Here is a 12,331-nt window from a genome sequence, read left to right on the forward strand (position 1 = left end):
CCTCCTGCAAAACCACATTCAGGGAAAGAGGGAAGGGACAGGTGTGAAGCCCCAGGGGACCCCACCACTGGATGCCACATTATATGGAAGAGCAGGAACATGGGATCCTGCAGACTCAGTCAGTCCTGGTCAGCACCCCACACGGGGGGCCAGGCCACAGGGGTGAACATCCTAATGGATGCTGAGCCCACAGCAGAGGTTAAAGTCTCCCCAGGAAGATGGTTGTAGCAGAGTGTATGGGACTTGGAGGTGAGGACCTGTCTGCAGCATAGTTTCCCACCCAGGTTCTATGGGCAGCAGGATCCTCCAGCTCTCCTGGGCTTTGCTTGTCTTCCCATCACCACTCATACTCCACTAGGGATCATTAGCCACCCAGGCAGAGGACCAGCAGTGTTAAGTGAGGCTCCTCTTGACACATGGGGCCCCCAATGCTCTACTCTGATGTCCAGGGGCTGGTGCTGCTTTTTAGGTGATCTAAAGGGCTCATCAGTCCACTGATGAGTGTGGCCTGGAGTGAACACATTTAAAGTGGGCTGTGCACTTTGAGGCAGTGGAGAGGTATTGACCCATGATGTAGCTCATACAGGACATGAGCCTGTTATCTGTGACCCACATGGTGGAATGTCAATGTGTGAATTTATTTTAAAATAAACCAACAAATTACCACATCTATTTTTTAAGAAGGTTTACTTACCTTGACATTATTGGGGCCTCTTCCTGCAGCAGAGCCCCAGGAGGCCAGGAGGACACAGAGTACCTGTCAGCAAGCACATTGGTGGGGCTGCTCATGAATTCCTCAGGGAGTTGACTCCATGTGGACACAGGACCAGAGTGGACGGAGGAGTTTGCTTCACCAGCCTGGACCGAGTTGCTGCTGGGCCACCGTCCTGGGCAGAAGAAGCCTGGAGAGGGAGGACAGGACAGGAATGGGGCTCAGGTCCTCAGCTGTGCACTGAAGGACACTTGGGTCAGCCTGAAATGTTGAGTCCACAGATGGCGCTGCCTGTGAGCAGTGCTTTCCTGGACGCTCATGGCTCCCATTCTTCCTGGTCCTGGGTGGAATTGCTGCTGAGATTGAGAGTTTAAATGTGGATGCCAGTGTTCACTGGTGCCCCATAGAACTTCCTGAGTTAGAGAGGGACTTCAGGGAGGTCCTGGAGAGGGGCCTTCAGCACACCTGCAGATGGGGTGAGTGGGAACCGTGTTCCTGTAGATGAGGCAGTGCAGAGCTAGAAGAAGAGCAGAGGGCCTGGGCTCAGACCAGCCTGGAGCTGTGGACCTGGGTAAGCCATGCAATCCTGTTTCCTGGGTCCTCTGCACTGTCATTTGAGCACTGAAATGTGCCTTCCTATTGGTATCATGAGGCTGAATGTAACCTGATGCAGGTAAAGCTTTAGCATAAAATGGCTGCTCAGCATAAATGTGCATGGCCTTTCAATTTTAAATATCTGGGAGGAAAAGCCACACACTGGCTAGTGGCTGCCTCCAGGGAGGGAGTTGGTGGTTAAAGGCAGGGAAGGAAAAGGGCTCCTCTCCTCCACTGTTGGGTGTGGTGATCTGCAGCTTCTGGGGAGTTTTTGCATCATGGCTTGTGATCTTCAAGTAGACCCTGTGACATGAGCTGAGTAGAGAGATTCCACAGCTGAGGTTTGCATTTACAAGAAGGGACATGCCAGAGATAGCGGACCTGGGATAGGAATACAGCTGCTTCCCTGAGGACAGAGACCACCAAATCTTGAGGCCCTAGTCACACCCTGGACCACTAAACCTCGAGCTACCCCCAAGCTCTTCCTCAAACATAAAGACCAGGCATTTCTGCATGGAGAACAGCTGATGCCTTAGAAGAGGTGGCTGAACACAAGGGCTCAGGTCCTTGACCAGCTCTGTCTCTATTATGGTTCAGTCCCTGACCCCAAATGAGATGCACTTTACATCAAAGAAGCTCCTCTGGAGGACAAGATGAGATTCAGCTGTGAGGCCGAACTTCAGCAAGTTCCCAGTGCCAGCTACCTTGTGATGAACCTTCCTGGTGTTGAGGACAGCATTCTGCAGACCAGCATCCACCTGGCTCTCCAACTGAATCAGAACACAGGACATTCCAAACCAACTGTCACTCAATAAGAGTACTCTGCTTAATAAGTGTCTCAGGGACTGGGACCAGAGTTCCAGCAAACCAGCCCTGGAGGGCATCCCCTGCCAGGGCCTCGCGCTCCCTGTGGTCCTCCCTGAGGGCTTCTCCCTTGTGCCCCTCAGCTCTTTCTCAGAGTCATGTCCCTTCTGGGACCAGTGTGGGACCCGATGCTGCAAAGCACCAAGTGAGCCTTCTTGACAGCCCGGGATTCCTCAGCATCACCTGAAACACAAATGCAACAAATTGAGCAAGACCTGGAGACAGAGCCCTTATTTCAGCTGAACCTGGCGGCTCCTTGGCAGAGTGAACTACTAGAGAGACAGGCCCCAGCCACTTCCAGGACTTGGAAGAGCTTCTGAGGACAGACACAGACCATCATAGGTAGAGAGAACTTCTGTACCCATAAAGTTCACCCAAGGAAGAAAGAACAATGACCTAGTGAAAAAACTCTGGAATGTCTTGTCACAAGGATTGTGATGACTCCACATATAATAGTCTCTGAAAATAGGAACTGAGGGGCGACCACCACCCCAGGGCAGCCTGCTGTAGCTGAGACGAGCCTTGGTGAAGGGAGCCCCTGAGAACACGGCAGTCACATCATGCCCACTGTGCCAGGCAGAGACCACAGAGCACACCATGGTGCTAAGGAGAGACAGGTCATGGTCATTAAGCTGCCAGCACCTGCAGAGCTTGCACACCATGCCCTCAAGTGATTAATGGCCACACCCTGACAAAGAGGGACATCTGACCCCAGGCACCAGCGGTTCACCATAACTTGATCTCCAGGGACATTTGTAAACATCTTCCACATCACCCAAATCTACTGTGGCTTCCTGCTTAGGATCACACCCCAGCCTCCTCAGAACACCAGCCTTCACACAGGAGGTGAGGAGTGCCCACACCCGGGAACCCTCACACACAGAGGGGAGTGCCCACACTCAGGAACCTTCACACACAGGAAGGAAGTGCCCACACCTAGGAGCTCTCTCACATGGGAGGGGAGTGCCCGCACCCAGAAACCCTCACACGTGGGAGGGGAGTGCCCACACCCGGGAACCCTCATACATGGGAGGGGAGTGCCCTCACCTGGGAACCCTCACACACAGAGGGGAGTGCCCATACTCAGGAACCTTCACACATAGGAAGAAAGTGCCCACACCTAGGAGCTCTCCCACATGGGAGGGGAGTACTCGCACCCAGGAACCCTCACACATGGGAGGGGAGTTCCCTCACCTGGGAACCCTCACATGTGGGAGGGAGTGCTCGTGCCTGGGAACCCACTGGTCTCCCCTGAGCGTCGGGTCAGACACACTCCCTGTGGGTGTGCATCCTTTGCTGTCCTGAAATAACTTCTACCTTGGCCCTGCTGACTGACTCACCTGCAGTTCTGTGGCAAATATCAAGAACTGGGGTGGCTCCCAGTTGAGGTCCCCTCTCTAAGCCCGCCTTGGACTCCCACAGGTGACAGAGCACTGAGTACACAGTTCAAGGAGAGCACAATGAAAGGCTCTGACCTCACCTGGAAAGAAGCAGCATCGCTCTGCCCCTCCTGCCCACCCTGCACAGAAACAATGGAGTTCACCAACATGGACTGAGATCTCTATAACCATGAGCAGAAGGAACCTTTCCTCCTTTTTAAGTTGCTTATGTCAGGGTTTTTCCACTGCAGTGTTCATTCTGCAAAGAGGAAGATACTGGCGACTAGGGAGGGGAATGCCTTGGGCAGGCAGTGGGGTCAGAGCAGGTGGGACCAGAGCCAGGCACAAGGAGGGTATGCAGGAGCAGCACACAAGGGCATCGAGCTCCCAAGGGCAGCCTGACCCTCCCATATTTTTGGTCAAGGTCTGATAGGACTGCTGGGATGGGGCTTTACTTCTGTGGTTTGTCTGTGGTCTCACAGTTTGTTCCCTAACTCACATCACATCCGTGTGACTATTCAATGACAGGAGCCTGTGTCCTCCTGAATGTGCTAAGTGGCCACAGTCTTTTCGATTTCTCACGACCATTTTAGCCTCTGAGGACCCACACTGCCTTCTGGGCACCTCTCCTCTGCTCTTTGGGGCACAGTGTGAATGTGCTGAGGCTGCTCCCGCAAAGTGAGGTGACCTTGTCACAGGGACAGGACTTTCCTGAAGCTGGCTTCCCTCAGCACCCTCTGGTTCTTTGGTTGGAATGATGTTGAAATGCACCTTCCTTGTTTGAGGTCTGGAGTCTGAACATAGCTTTCATTATCACAGGAACATTTCTAGAAAGTTCTGTGTTGTCTTCAATGCCAAGAACACTGAACTCCACACTAGGCAACCAGCACGCTGGTTTTATTAAAGAGGTCCATGGCATAGAAGTTAACTAGTGAGATCAAAATAAAACAGACTCAATTACTTTTTTCTATGACCCAGGTCCGAGATGGCTCTCACCTCTCTGGCTCTCACCTCAAACCACCCGGTGGGGCAGCAAGGCTTACTCAGCGCCAGCAGGAGAGAGAGAGAGAGCACGCCAGGGGGTGGCCTTTTATTGGGGAACAAGAAATTCAGGGGAAAATTCCATTCAATGAAGGTGGAGGAGGGCAGCATTCCAAGGTCAGGGTCAGTGATTGGCCTCAGGATCAGTGGTCAGTCACACCCCCACACAGACAGGCTCTCGCACCTGGAGAGGGTGGAGATAGCTCCGACACAGTTTGGCCAGAACGCCTCACACCCAATCAGGGAGGTGCCCAATCACGTGCAAGAATGACTTCCCACACTGAACCATTGCTCAATATGGGTGGGATAACAAGTCTGGAGGCCCCTTGAATCTAAGGGATAGATGATTTCCAGTGAAAGAGGGTTCCACACAGAGTTATGACTTAATGATACCAATATTTGTGTGCAGTGAGGGCCAAAAGTCTTTAATTGGAAAACTGCTCCTTACCCCACACCCAGTCCTCACTCCAGGCTCGGTCTCTGGGTGGCTCTCTATGCTGATGCCAGCAGGGAAGTCCAACTTTCTCTTCATCTAGATTTTTCCTAGGCAAGTGGGTGATCCCAGAATGCAGGCCATTTTCTCTTGTTGGTGTCCACCTGGGATTGCAGTGAACACTGGGAGGGTCAGGTCATGTTTGTGTTGCTCAGCTTTTCATTCCAGTGGCAAAAATCCTCACATGACCAACTTAAAGGGAGGAAAGGTTTATTCTGCTCATGGTTCCAGAGATTTCAGTCCATGTTGGTGGACTCCATTGTTTCTGGACATGGTGGGCAGAGGGCAGAGTGATGCTGATCTCATCATGGCATGGGGAGCAGGGAGACAGAGAGAGAGAGAGAGAGGAGGGCCAGGGACAAGACTGATACTTCTAGCTCATTCCCTCCACACAAAGTGATCTACCTCCTCCAGCAGGCCCCACCTCCTACAGTTTATACCCCTAACAGTCCATTCAAATATGGCCCCATCAGTGGATCAATCCATTGATTAGACAATCACCCACATAACCCAATCACTTCCCAGCACCCACCTCTGAACGGAGCTACACGTGGACAAGGTCTTCAACACAGGAGCCTTTAGGTGGCATTCCAAATCCAAATACTAATATCACTGTGTAGTGTTTCTCAGGTTTTCCATTTTCTTGGAAAAATTGGAATATGGAAGGGAAAACCTGTTCAGTTCAAAGGCCCCTAAATCAAGCTTATGCAGTACTTGTGGAGAATTTAGAAGTTATTCCCCATATATTGATTAATAAGCAATTCCATCTCAATTCAGTTGTCATAAGATTTGCAGCAGGTTTGCTTTCTAGCAAGACCACCTTTATTTCCCTAGACAGCACACTGGGCGCTCAGCGCAAAAGCCGGCTCTTCCGCGGAGAGCTACTTGCGGTGGTCCTTCTCCCCCAGGAGCCACAGTTTGACCTTGTACAGAGTGATGTCCTTGTAGACCCTGAAGTGGTTCAGCCTGTGGTCATGGCACTCCGGGCTGACCTAGATGGAGGTAGGGGCAGCATAAGCTGGTCAGGAGGGGGAAGACCTGGACCCATCGGGCCTCCTTGACCACGGGTGACCCCAGGGCTCTCCTGCTCAATGCTGCTAGTGAAACTGTGACACCAGCACTTAGAGCGTCCCGAGAGCAAGGGGCATTACCTCCTCAGAGCTGGGGCTCCTCCCTGCCCGCTGCCTACATGGAGGGAAGCCTGTGGGTCACCCGGGAAGTCCTAGGTTCCGGGGACCTTGCATCAAACGCCCGGTTCATTCTGTTTTCTCTCTTTTCCTGGTACCTGGTCTCATCCCAGCTGCCTTCAGGGAAAATGGAAGCTGAGACGTGACCCCACCCCACCCCTGGGCCCCAGGAAGCGGGACTGCAGCACATCTGGGGCTGGTGCCCCTGGCTGCATGGACACAGGGAAGGCCGATTCCTTCCTGTGAACTGTCCAGTTCTGCAGGACTAACGGAGCAGGGCAGCTGCTTGCCCCATCGTGGCCCAACTGCGCTGCGTTTCACTTCTCTTTCTACACTGTTTCCTCTTCCTTCTGAGGCAGGTGGGCACCACAGCCAGGATGCCCAGAGCCAGCAGGCCTCTGTGCTGGGGTGCCAGGGACAGCTGGGGGCGGTGCTGTGCCTGTCCCCGGACAGCATCCGCACACAATAAGTGTTCAGCAGGTGCTTGAATGGAAAGGGAGTGTGTGTGGGGGGGGGTCACAGGGAGCCAGGGAGAAGGAGGACCTCAGCACATGCACCTTAGAGAAGCTGCCCTGAGAATCATTCAGGGACTTGCTCATCCCATCCCAGTCTGCAAGTGTGTGAGTGTGAGTGTGTGTATGTGTGAGTGTATGTGTGTGTGTGTGTATGTGTGTGAGTGTGTGTGGGGGGAGTGTGTGTGTGTATGTGTGTGAATGTGTGAATGTGTGTGTGAATGTGAATTGTATGCGTGAATGTGTGAGGATGTGTGTGTGAGTGTGAGAGTGCGTGTGTGAGTGTATGTGAGTGTGTATGTGTAAGTGTGTATGTGTGTGTGAATGTGTTGTATATGTTTGTGAAGTGTGTGTATGTGTGTGCATGAGTGTGTATGTGTGTGAATGTGTGTGTGCATGTGTAAGTGTGTGAGTGTGTGTGCATGTGTGAGAGTGTGTGTGTATATGTTTGTGTGTATGTTTGTGTGTGTGAGAGTGTGTATGAGTGTGTGTATGTGTATGAGTGTGTGTTGGTGTGTGTGTGTGTTTGGACATGCATCCCACATGAGGATATATTTTCAGCAAGTGTTACCCAGAGACACAAGGCAAAGAGGTGCACACTGAGCCTTACTTACCAGGGGTCCCTGGGCTGAGGTTGGGGTGCTCTGAACAGGGCGAGGTCCTGCCAGGGACAGGGTCCCCACATTGGGGCCCATGGAGCACATCAATCACATCCTCTGCCCCAAGCACAGTGCTCTGAAAGTCCAGCTTCTTTATCTTTGATGTTCCCACAACACCTGGATCTAATCTGGGGGGCTTACTTCCTACCTTGCTCCCTGTGCCACCTGAGGGCACTGTCCCCACGTGTGTGATGGACAGAATGAGTGCCAGCAGGCCCCTTGGGTCTCAGACACAGCATTCTATCCTGGAGGCCTAGAAGGGTCTAAGCAGGGCAGGCCTGGCTGGGCCCCACACTCGTCCTTCCTGTGGTGTGTGCTGACTGCAGGAGACGCCCTGCGGTGCAGGGAGCAACCTTCCCATGGTGCGTGAAGCCCCCAGCTCTCTGGAGCTTTGCTAAGATGCCCACTGTCCCCTGGGCTGACCTGTCTTCATAAGGCTCCCTTCCCTCCCACCTCCTTCTCACTGGTCAAGGACTCTCCTGGACCAAATTCCACTCAGGTCGTCCTCCTCTTAAACCAGGCCTGACTTAGGGCCTTCTGTGGTCACCTCTGCATCATGCAGTTTCAGCAAAACTCCAGCTGAGCAGTGTAGTGAGAGCCACCACCCTGAGTGTTGACTGTCCTGGGTGTTTGTGGGCTCCTTGCCGTCTGTCCCCCAGTGCAGGTCTGGTCCCTGCCCTGCCTTCAGCAAGAATCCAGCCAGGTCAGCTTAGCCAGGACCCCTCACCCAGACGTTCCCCCCAGTGACCCCCCCCACAGACCTCCATTCTTAGCTTGTCCAGCTGCCCACCCTGCAGGAGCCTCTGCCCTAGCCACAGCCCCCCTTGGATCAAGCCTTCCGTGTGGTCTTTAGAAATCACTGATCCCTGATTCTTTATTCATGTTCAATCAAGGTCTTGAGCAGTTTCCTCTGAAGTCCCCTCTTTCACTGATAGTTAGATCTCCATGGCTGTCCCTTACCTCCGTGTGGCCTTGCTTCTCCAGCTCTGAGCCACACCTCCTCCTTTTGGGGTGAGCTCTGTGAGTGGTGGGCCCCCTGGAGACATCCTCCTGTCTGGAGCAGCACCTGACTGTCCTGGGCAGGGCTCAGGGATTCCTTTCTGCTCTTCCCCATCTGCATCACAGGAGCTGGGCCACGTTTACTGAGCAGTTGCTGTGTGCTGGGCACTGTCCCAGGTACTGCTTCTCTCAGCAACCCTGTGAGGCAGGTTCTGTGGTATCCCCATTTATGAACAGGATCAGCACACAGTGGCTTAGAAACTCACCCCAGGTCTCAGGATATCAAGAAGGACAGAATTCAAGCCCCTACCAGCTGGCTGCCCACTCTGCTCTCAGCTACTGCCCACTCTACCCTGTGTTCCTACTGCTGCCCGGAGCAGGGGCCTCACTTACCAAGGACTCTGCCTCCCAGCCCATTTCCTGACTTTCCATCTACGTCTCTGGGTACTTCTTCCTGGGTCTCTGAGCAGCATGGTGAATGAGATTCAGAAACCTGACTGGAGAGAAGTCTCCAGTTAGAAGCTGCCCGTGTCCTTTTCCTGGCCACACCACTCCAGGGCCACAGAATTCTGTGTGCAGAGCCAGGGCCTGAGACAGGGGCGTCTGGTTCTCAGCCATGTGTCAGCAAATGTCAGCAAATGAGTTCAAACTGTGCCAGGCACTGTTCTGGACCCTGGGGCAGGGCTGTGACAGACATAGGTCCCCGGGGAGTCCAGGGCAGGCAGGGACAGAGGTCAACACCTCTGTTCTCAGAACATGAGGATGCTGCTCTCCTGTGCCTCTCCATTATGCAGGGTCCTTCCACAGCCTCCCACCTGACACCCTGGACCACCTGTGCCCACCTGCTCCAACAGTCCCACACCCCCTGCCTGACGGAGGCACCTGTTCTCCATGCTGTCGCCCATGATCCCACCCCACACACTGGTGGAGGCACTTACAGGCTGCCCTCTTGCCTTTTACCTGATTGTGTTGAGACCCCCAAGCCCACCCCACTGCCTGTCACCAGGTGAAAGTGGAAACATGAACAGGACTGTGTTTACTGAGCATGATGAGCCGGGTTCAGCTCTAAGCTCCTGTGGTGTTTTGCTTGGTCCTTCCAACAACTCCAAGAAGTGGGCTGAGAGGTCAACAACCTGGCCGAAGCCTGCAGTTAAGGAGTGGCAGCACCAGGACATGAATCCAGTTCCTAGGCCTTCAGAACCCACCCATGTGAGTAACGTCTGAACATCTGTGAATGAATGACTCCTATCTTCAGGCCATGGGGACTCTTGTGGATGACAGTAATGAGTTGGCATGTGTTTGCACATCAGTCTCTCTGAGCCTGGTCAGTAGAGTAGTCTTGAGACCACAGCAGAGGACCCTGAGATTCCCTGCAGTGACTCTGCCTGCGAGTTCTCTGAGCCCCCTGCCTCTCTCTGCCCCACCTCACGAAGTCTCCAACCCAAGGACTTACCATCTTCAGGTTCCTCCAAGTTATCATGCCATGACATGGGCTTCCTGGTGATTGTGTGAACTGGAGAAGAGCAGGGACACAGTGCAGGTCAGAGCACAACCCCTGCCTCCCGCCACTCACCCTAGACTAGGCTCCCATTCTGCACCCATGTAGTGCCTGGGCCTAGGGGGTTCTGGCTGGGTGCTGGGAACAAGGTCCCACAGCTCTCCAGGACTTAGGATCTGGCCTGGCACTGTCCAGGGCAGTGGCCACAAGCCACAGCCTACTAGGATTTATGTTTGTTTATTCATTCACACATTTATTTATTGCAGTGAGCTAACCCTAACTCTAACTCTAACCCTAATCCAGCCCTCTTTTATTTTGAGAGCTGTCTCTGTTGAGGTCATCCTTAAACTTGCAATCTCCCTGCTCCAGCCTCCCTGCTGCCAGGATACAGGTATATGCCACCTTGCCCAGGAGTAAAAAGACTTCTGAGCATGCACCCCTAAGATATGAAATGTGTATGTCATCCGTATGTAATATTATCTGCATATTAGAAAAATATAATATTTTTCTTTACAGTACAAGTAAACAGAAATGCAATCTACAGTATTTTCTCACTTCACCACAGTGGCCACATTAATCCTGTGCCCAAGGGAAAGAACTGGAGGAAATCACTTTTCCCAGAATGAATGTGGCCTGAGGGATTATTTAGACTGTTGGAATGAACCAACCTAAACAGAAGTGAATTTTTCTGCTCAAATCAGTGATGGGGACAGAAGACAGCCAGAAGAGTTTAAGCAAAATCAAGTCACTAAGTCTCCTGCAGATGGCCAGGCTGCAGGGGTGCTGGCTATGGAGGTAGAGAGTTGGGGGGAGCTCAGGGAGGAGGAGCAGGTGGGCAGGTACCATAGGGGGCTGTGGAATGAGCCGTTCAGAGGTAAAGAGGAGTTTGAGAGGGAGCCTAGCAATGGTGGCGGGGTGGAGGGGGGCAGGCCCTACTGTATTTGTGGAAGGAATTGGGAGGAGGTGAGGCTGGAGAGGGGCAGGTCCAGTCGCTGTCCAGAGGGTGGAATTAAGTGAGAAGTGGGTACACCCCCAGTGTATCATGGAGTCTTTCCCTGAGGTAGGAACAGACAAGGGTCCGGGGAAATGTGAAGCAGCAGACATTCTACTTCTGTGACTGCCAGGTGTGTGGACTGGTGGATGGAGGCTGGGGCTGACTCAGGCTTCTCACCTGAGGAAGGAAGGGCCCAGCTGCCTTGTGCTGCCACAGGGTCTTCTGGAGAAGCAGAGGGTGGGCAAGGGATTCAGAGCCCCTAGCTTTCCAGAGGGCCAATTTGAGGTCCCTAATGGTGAGTCCAAGGTAGCTAGCTGGGAGGTGGTCAGATGGCAGAGCTGGAGCTCATCTGAGGCCCAGTGTCCTTTAGGGGCTGCTGATGTTGTAGGATGAGATGGATCTCACAGGAGTGTGCAGGGTGAGAGGAGTGGAGGGGAGGGTGCTTTTACCTGAAGGACAGGGAGCGCTGCCCAGAGCCCACTCTCCTGACCTTTCCAAAGAAAGGGCTATGATGATAGTAAAGTCCTAAAAAATCCTTTAGTGTATGAAAATGAAACCAAAATATAACAAAAACAAAATATAAAAGCCCTGAAAAATATAATTCCATCAAAAACAAAAATATTAAAAGCCATTTCCAGTTGGGTGCCATGGCACATGCCTTTAATCCTCAGAGCTTGGGAGGCTAAGGCAGGAGGATTGAAGTTCAAAGCCAGTCTCAGCAACTTATGGAGGCTCAAGTCTCAAACAGAACATAAAAAGAGCTGGGGCTTTACTGAGTGCCCTTGAATTCACCTCCCCCCAAAAGCATTCCTTTTTACATGCAGTATGTTTGATCTCATTGTGAGGTGGATGCATTTCAATGCATCTGATGTGTCTCAGGAGGCCGGGTGACCCTGGAATCCACCCTTCCTGGACACTAGAGATCAGGGCAGGCCTCTCCCTGCTGCCTGCTCGCCCACAACCCATCCCACAGTGTCCCACCTCTGTTCCCCTAGTCCTCACCCTTGCACAGGGGATTCACGTGGTACTCCATGTACAGTTTCTTCGTGCACAGCTCTTGCAGGTACTGTTCCCGCAGGAACTGGTTCTGATGAACCTGGTCCTGGATCGCCCTCTCCCTCTGGTGTCCAGCCATGGCCTGGCCATGCTGGTGCTTGGGGCTCTCTAAGTGCCCTCTGGCTGGGGCGGTGCCTGTTCTTCTGCCATCTCTGGCAACAATGTCCCGGCTGTCTACTGGCAACAGAGTCCTGGTTGGAATGCTCCAGTCTCCAGCCCTGGACCTCCCCTGGGCAACCCAGTCCCCTGACTCCACCCACTGCCCCCAGATCCCTCCTCCCAGGGCCCCAGGCAGGCACTGGACTCACCTGCCCCAGCTTCTCAGGTCAGAACCTGGGTACTA

The 12,331-nt window shown here is 53.1% G+C and overlaps 1 protein-coding gene across 1 annotated transcript; it reads right to left on the bottom strand.

Annotated features, from left to right (window-relative positions):
• Window positions 1-5,964: 5,964 nt before the first annotated feature.
• Window positions 5,965-12,067, bottom strand: LOC101974354 (cilia- and flagella-associated protein 144). Its single transcript, XM_078035954.1, is given in 4 exon segments — window positions 5,965-6,075; window positions 8,834-8,937; window positions 9,894-9,953; window positions 11,935-12,067. Coding segments are annotated over 4 exon segments (408 nt in total).
• Between the last annotated feature and the right edge of the window lie 264 nt (window positions 12,068-12,331).

The sequence above is a fragment of the Ictidomys tridecemlineatus genome, unplaced genomic scaffold, assembly GCF_052094955.1.
Source record: "Ictidomys tridecemlineatus isolate mIctTri1 unplaced genomic scaffold, mIctTri1.hap1 Scaffold_138, whole genome shotgun sequence".
Classification (NCBI taxonomy): Eukaryota; Metazoa; Chordata; class Mammalia; order Rodentia; family Sciuridae; genus Ictidomys; species Ictidomys tridecemlineatus.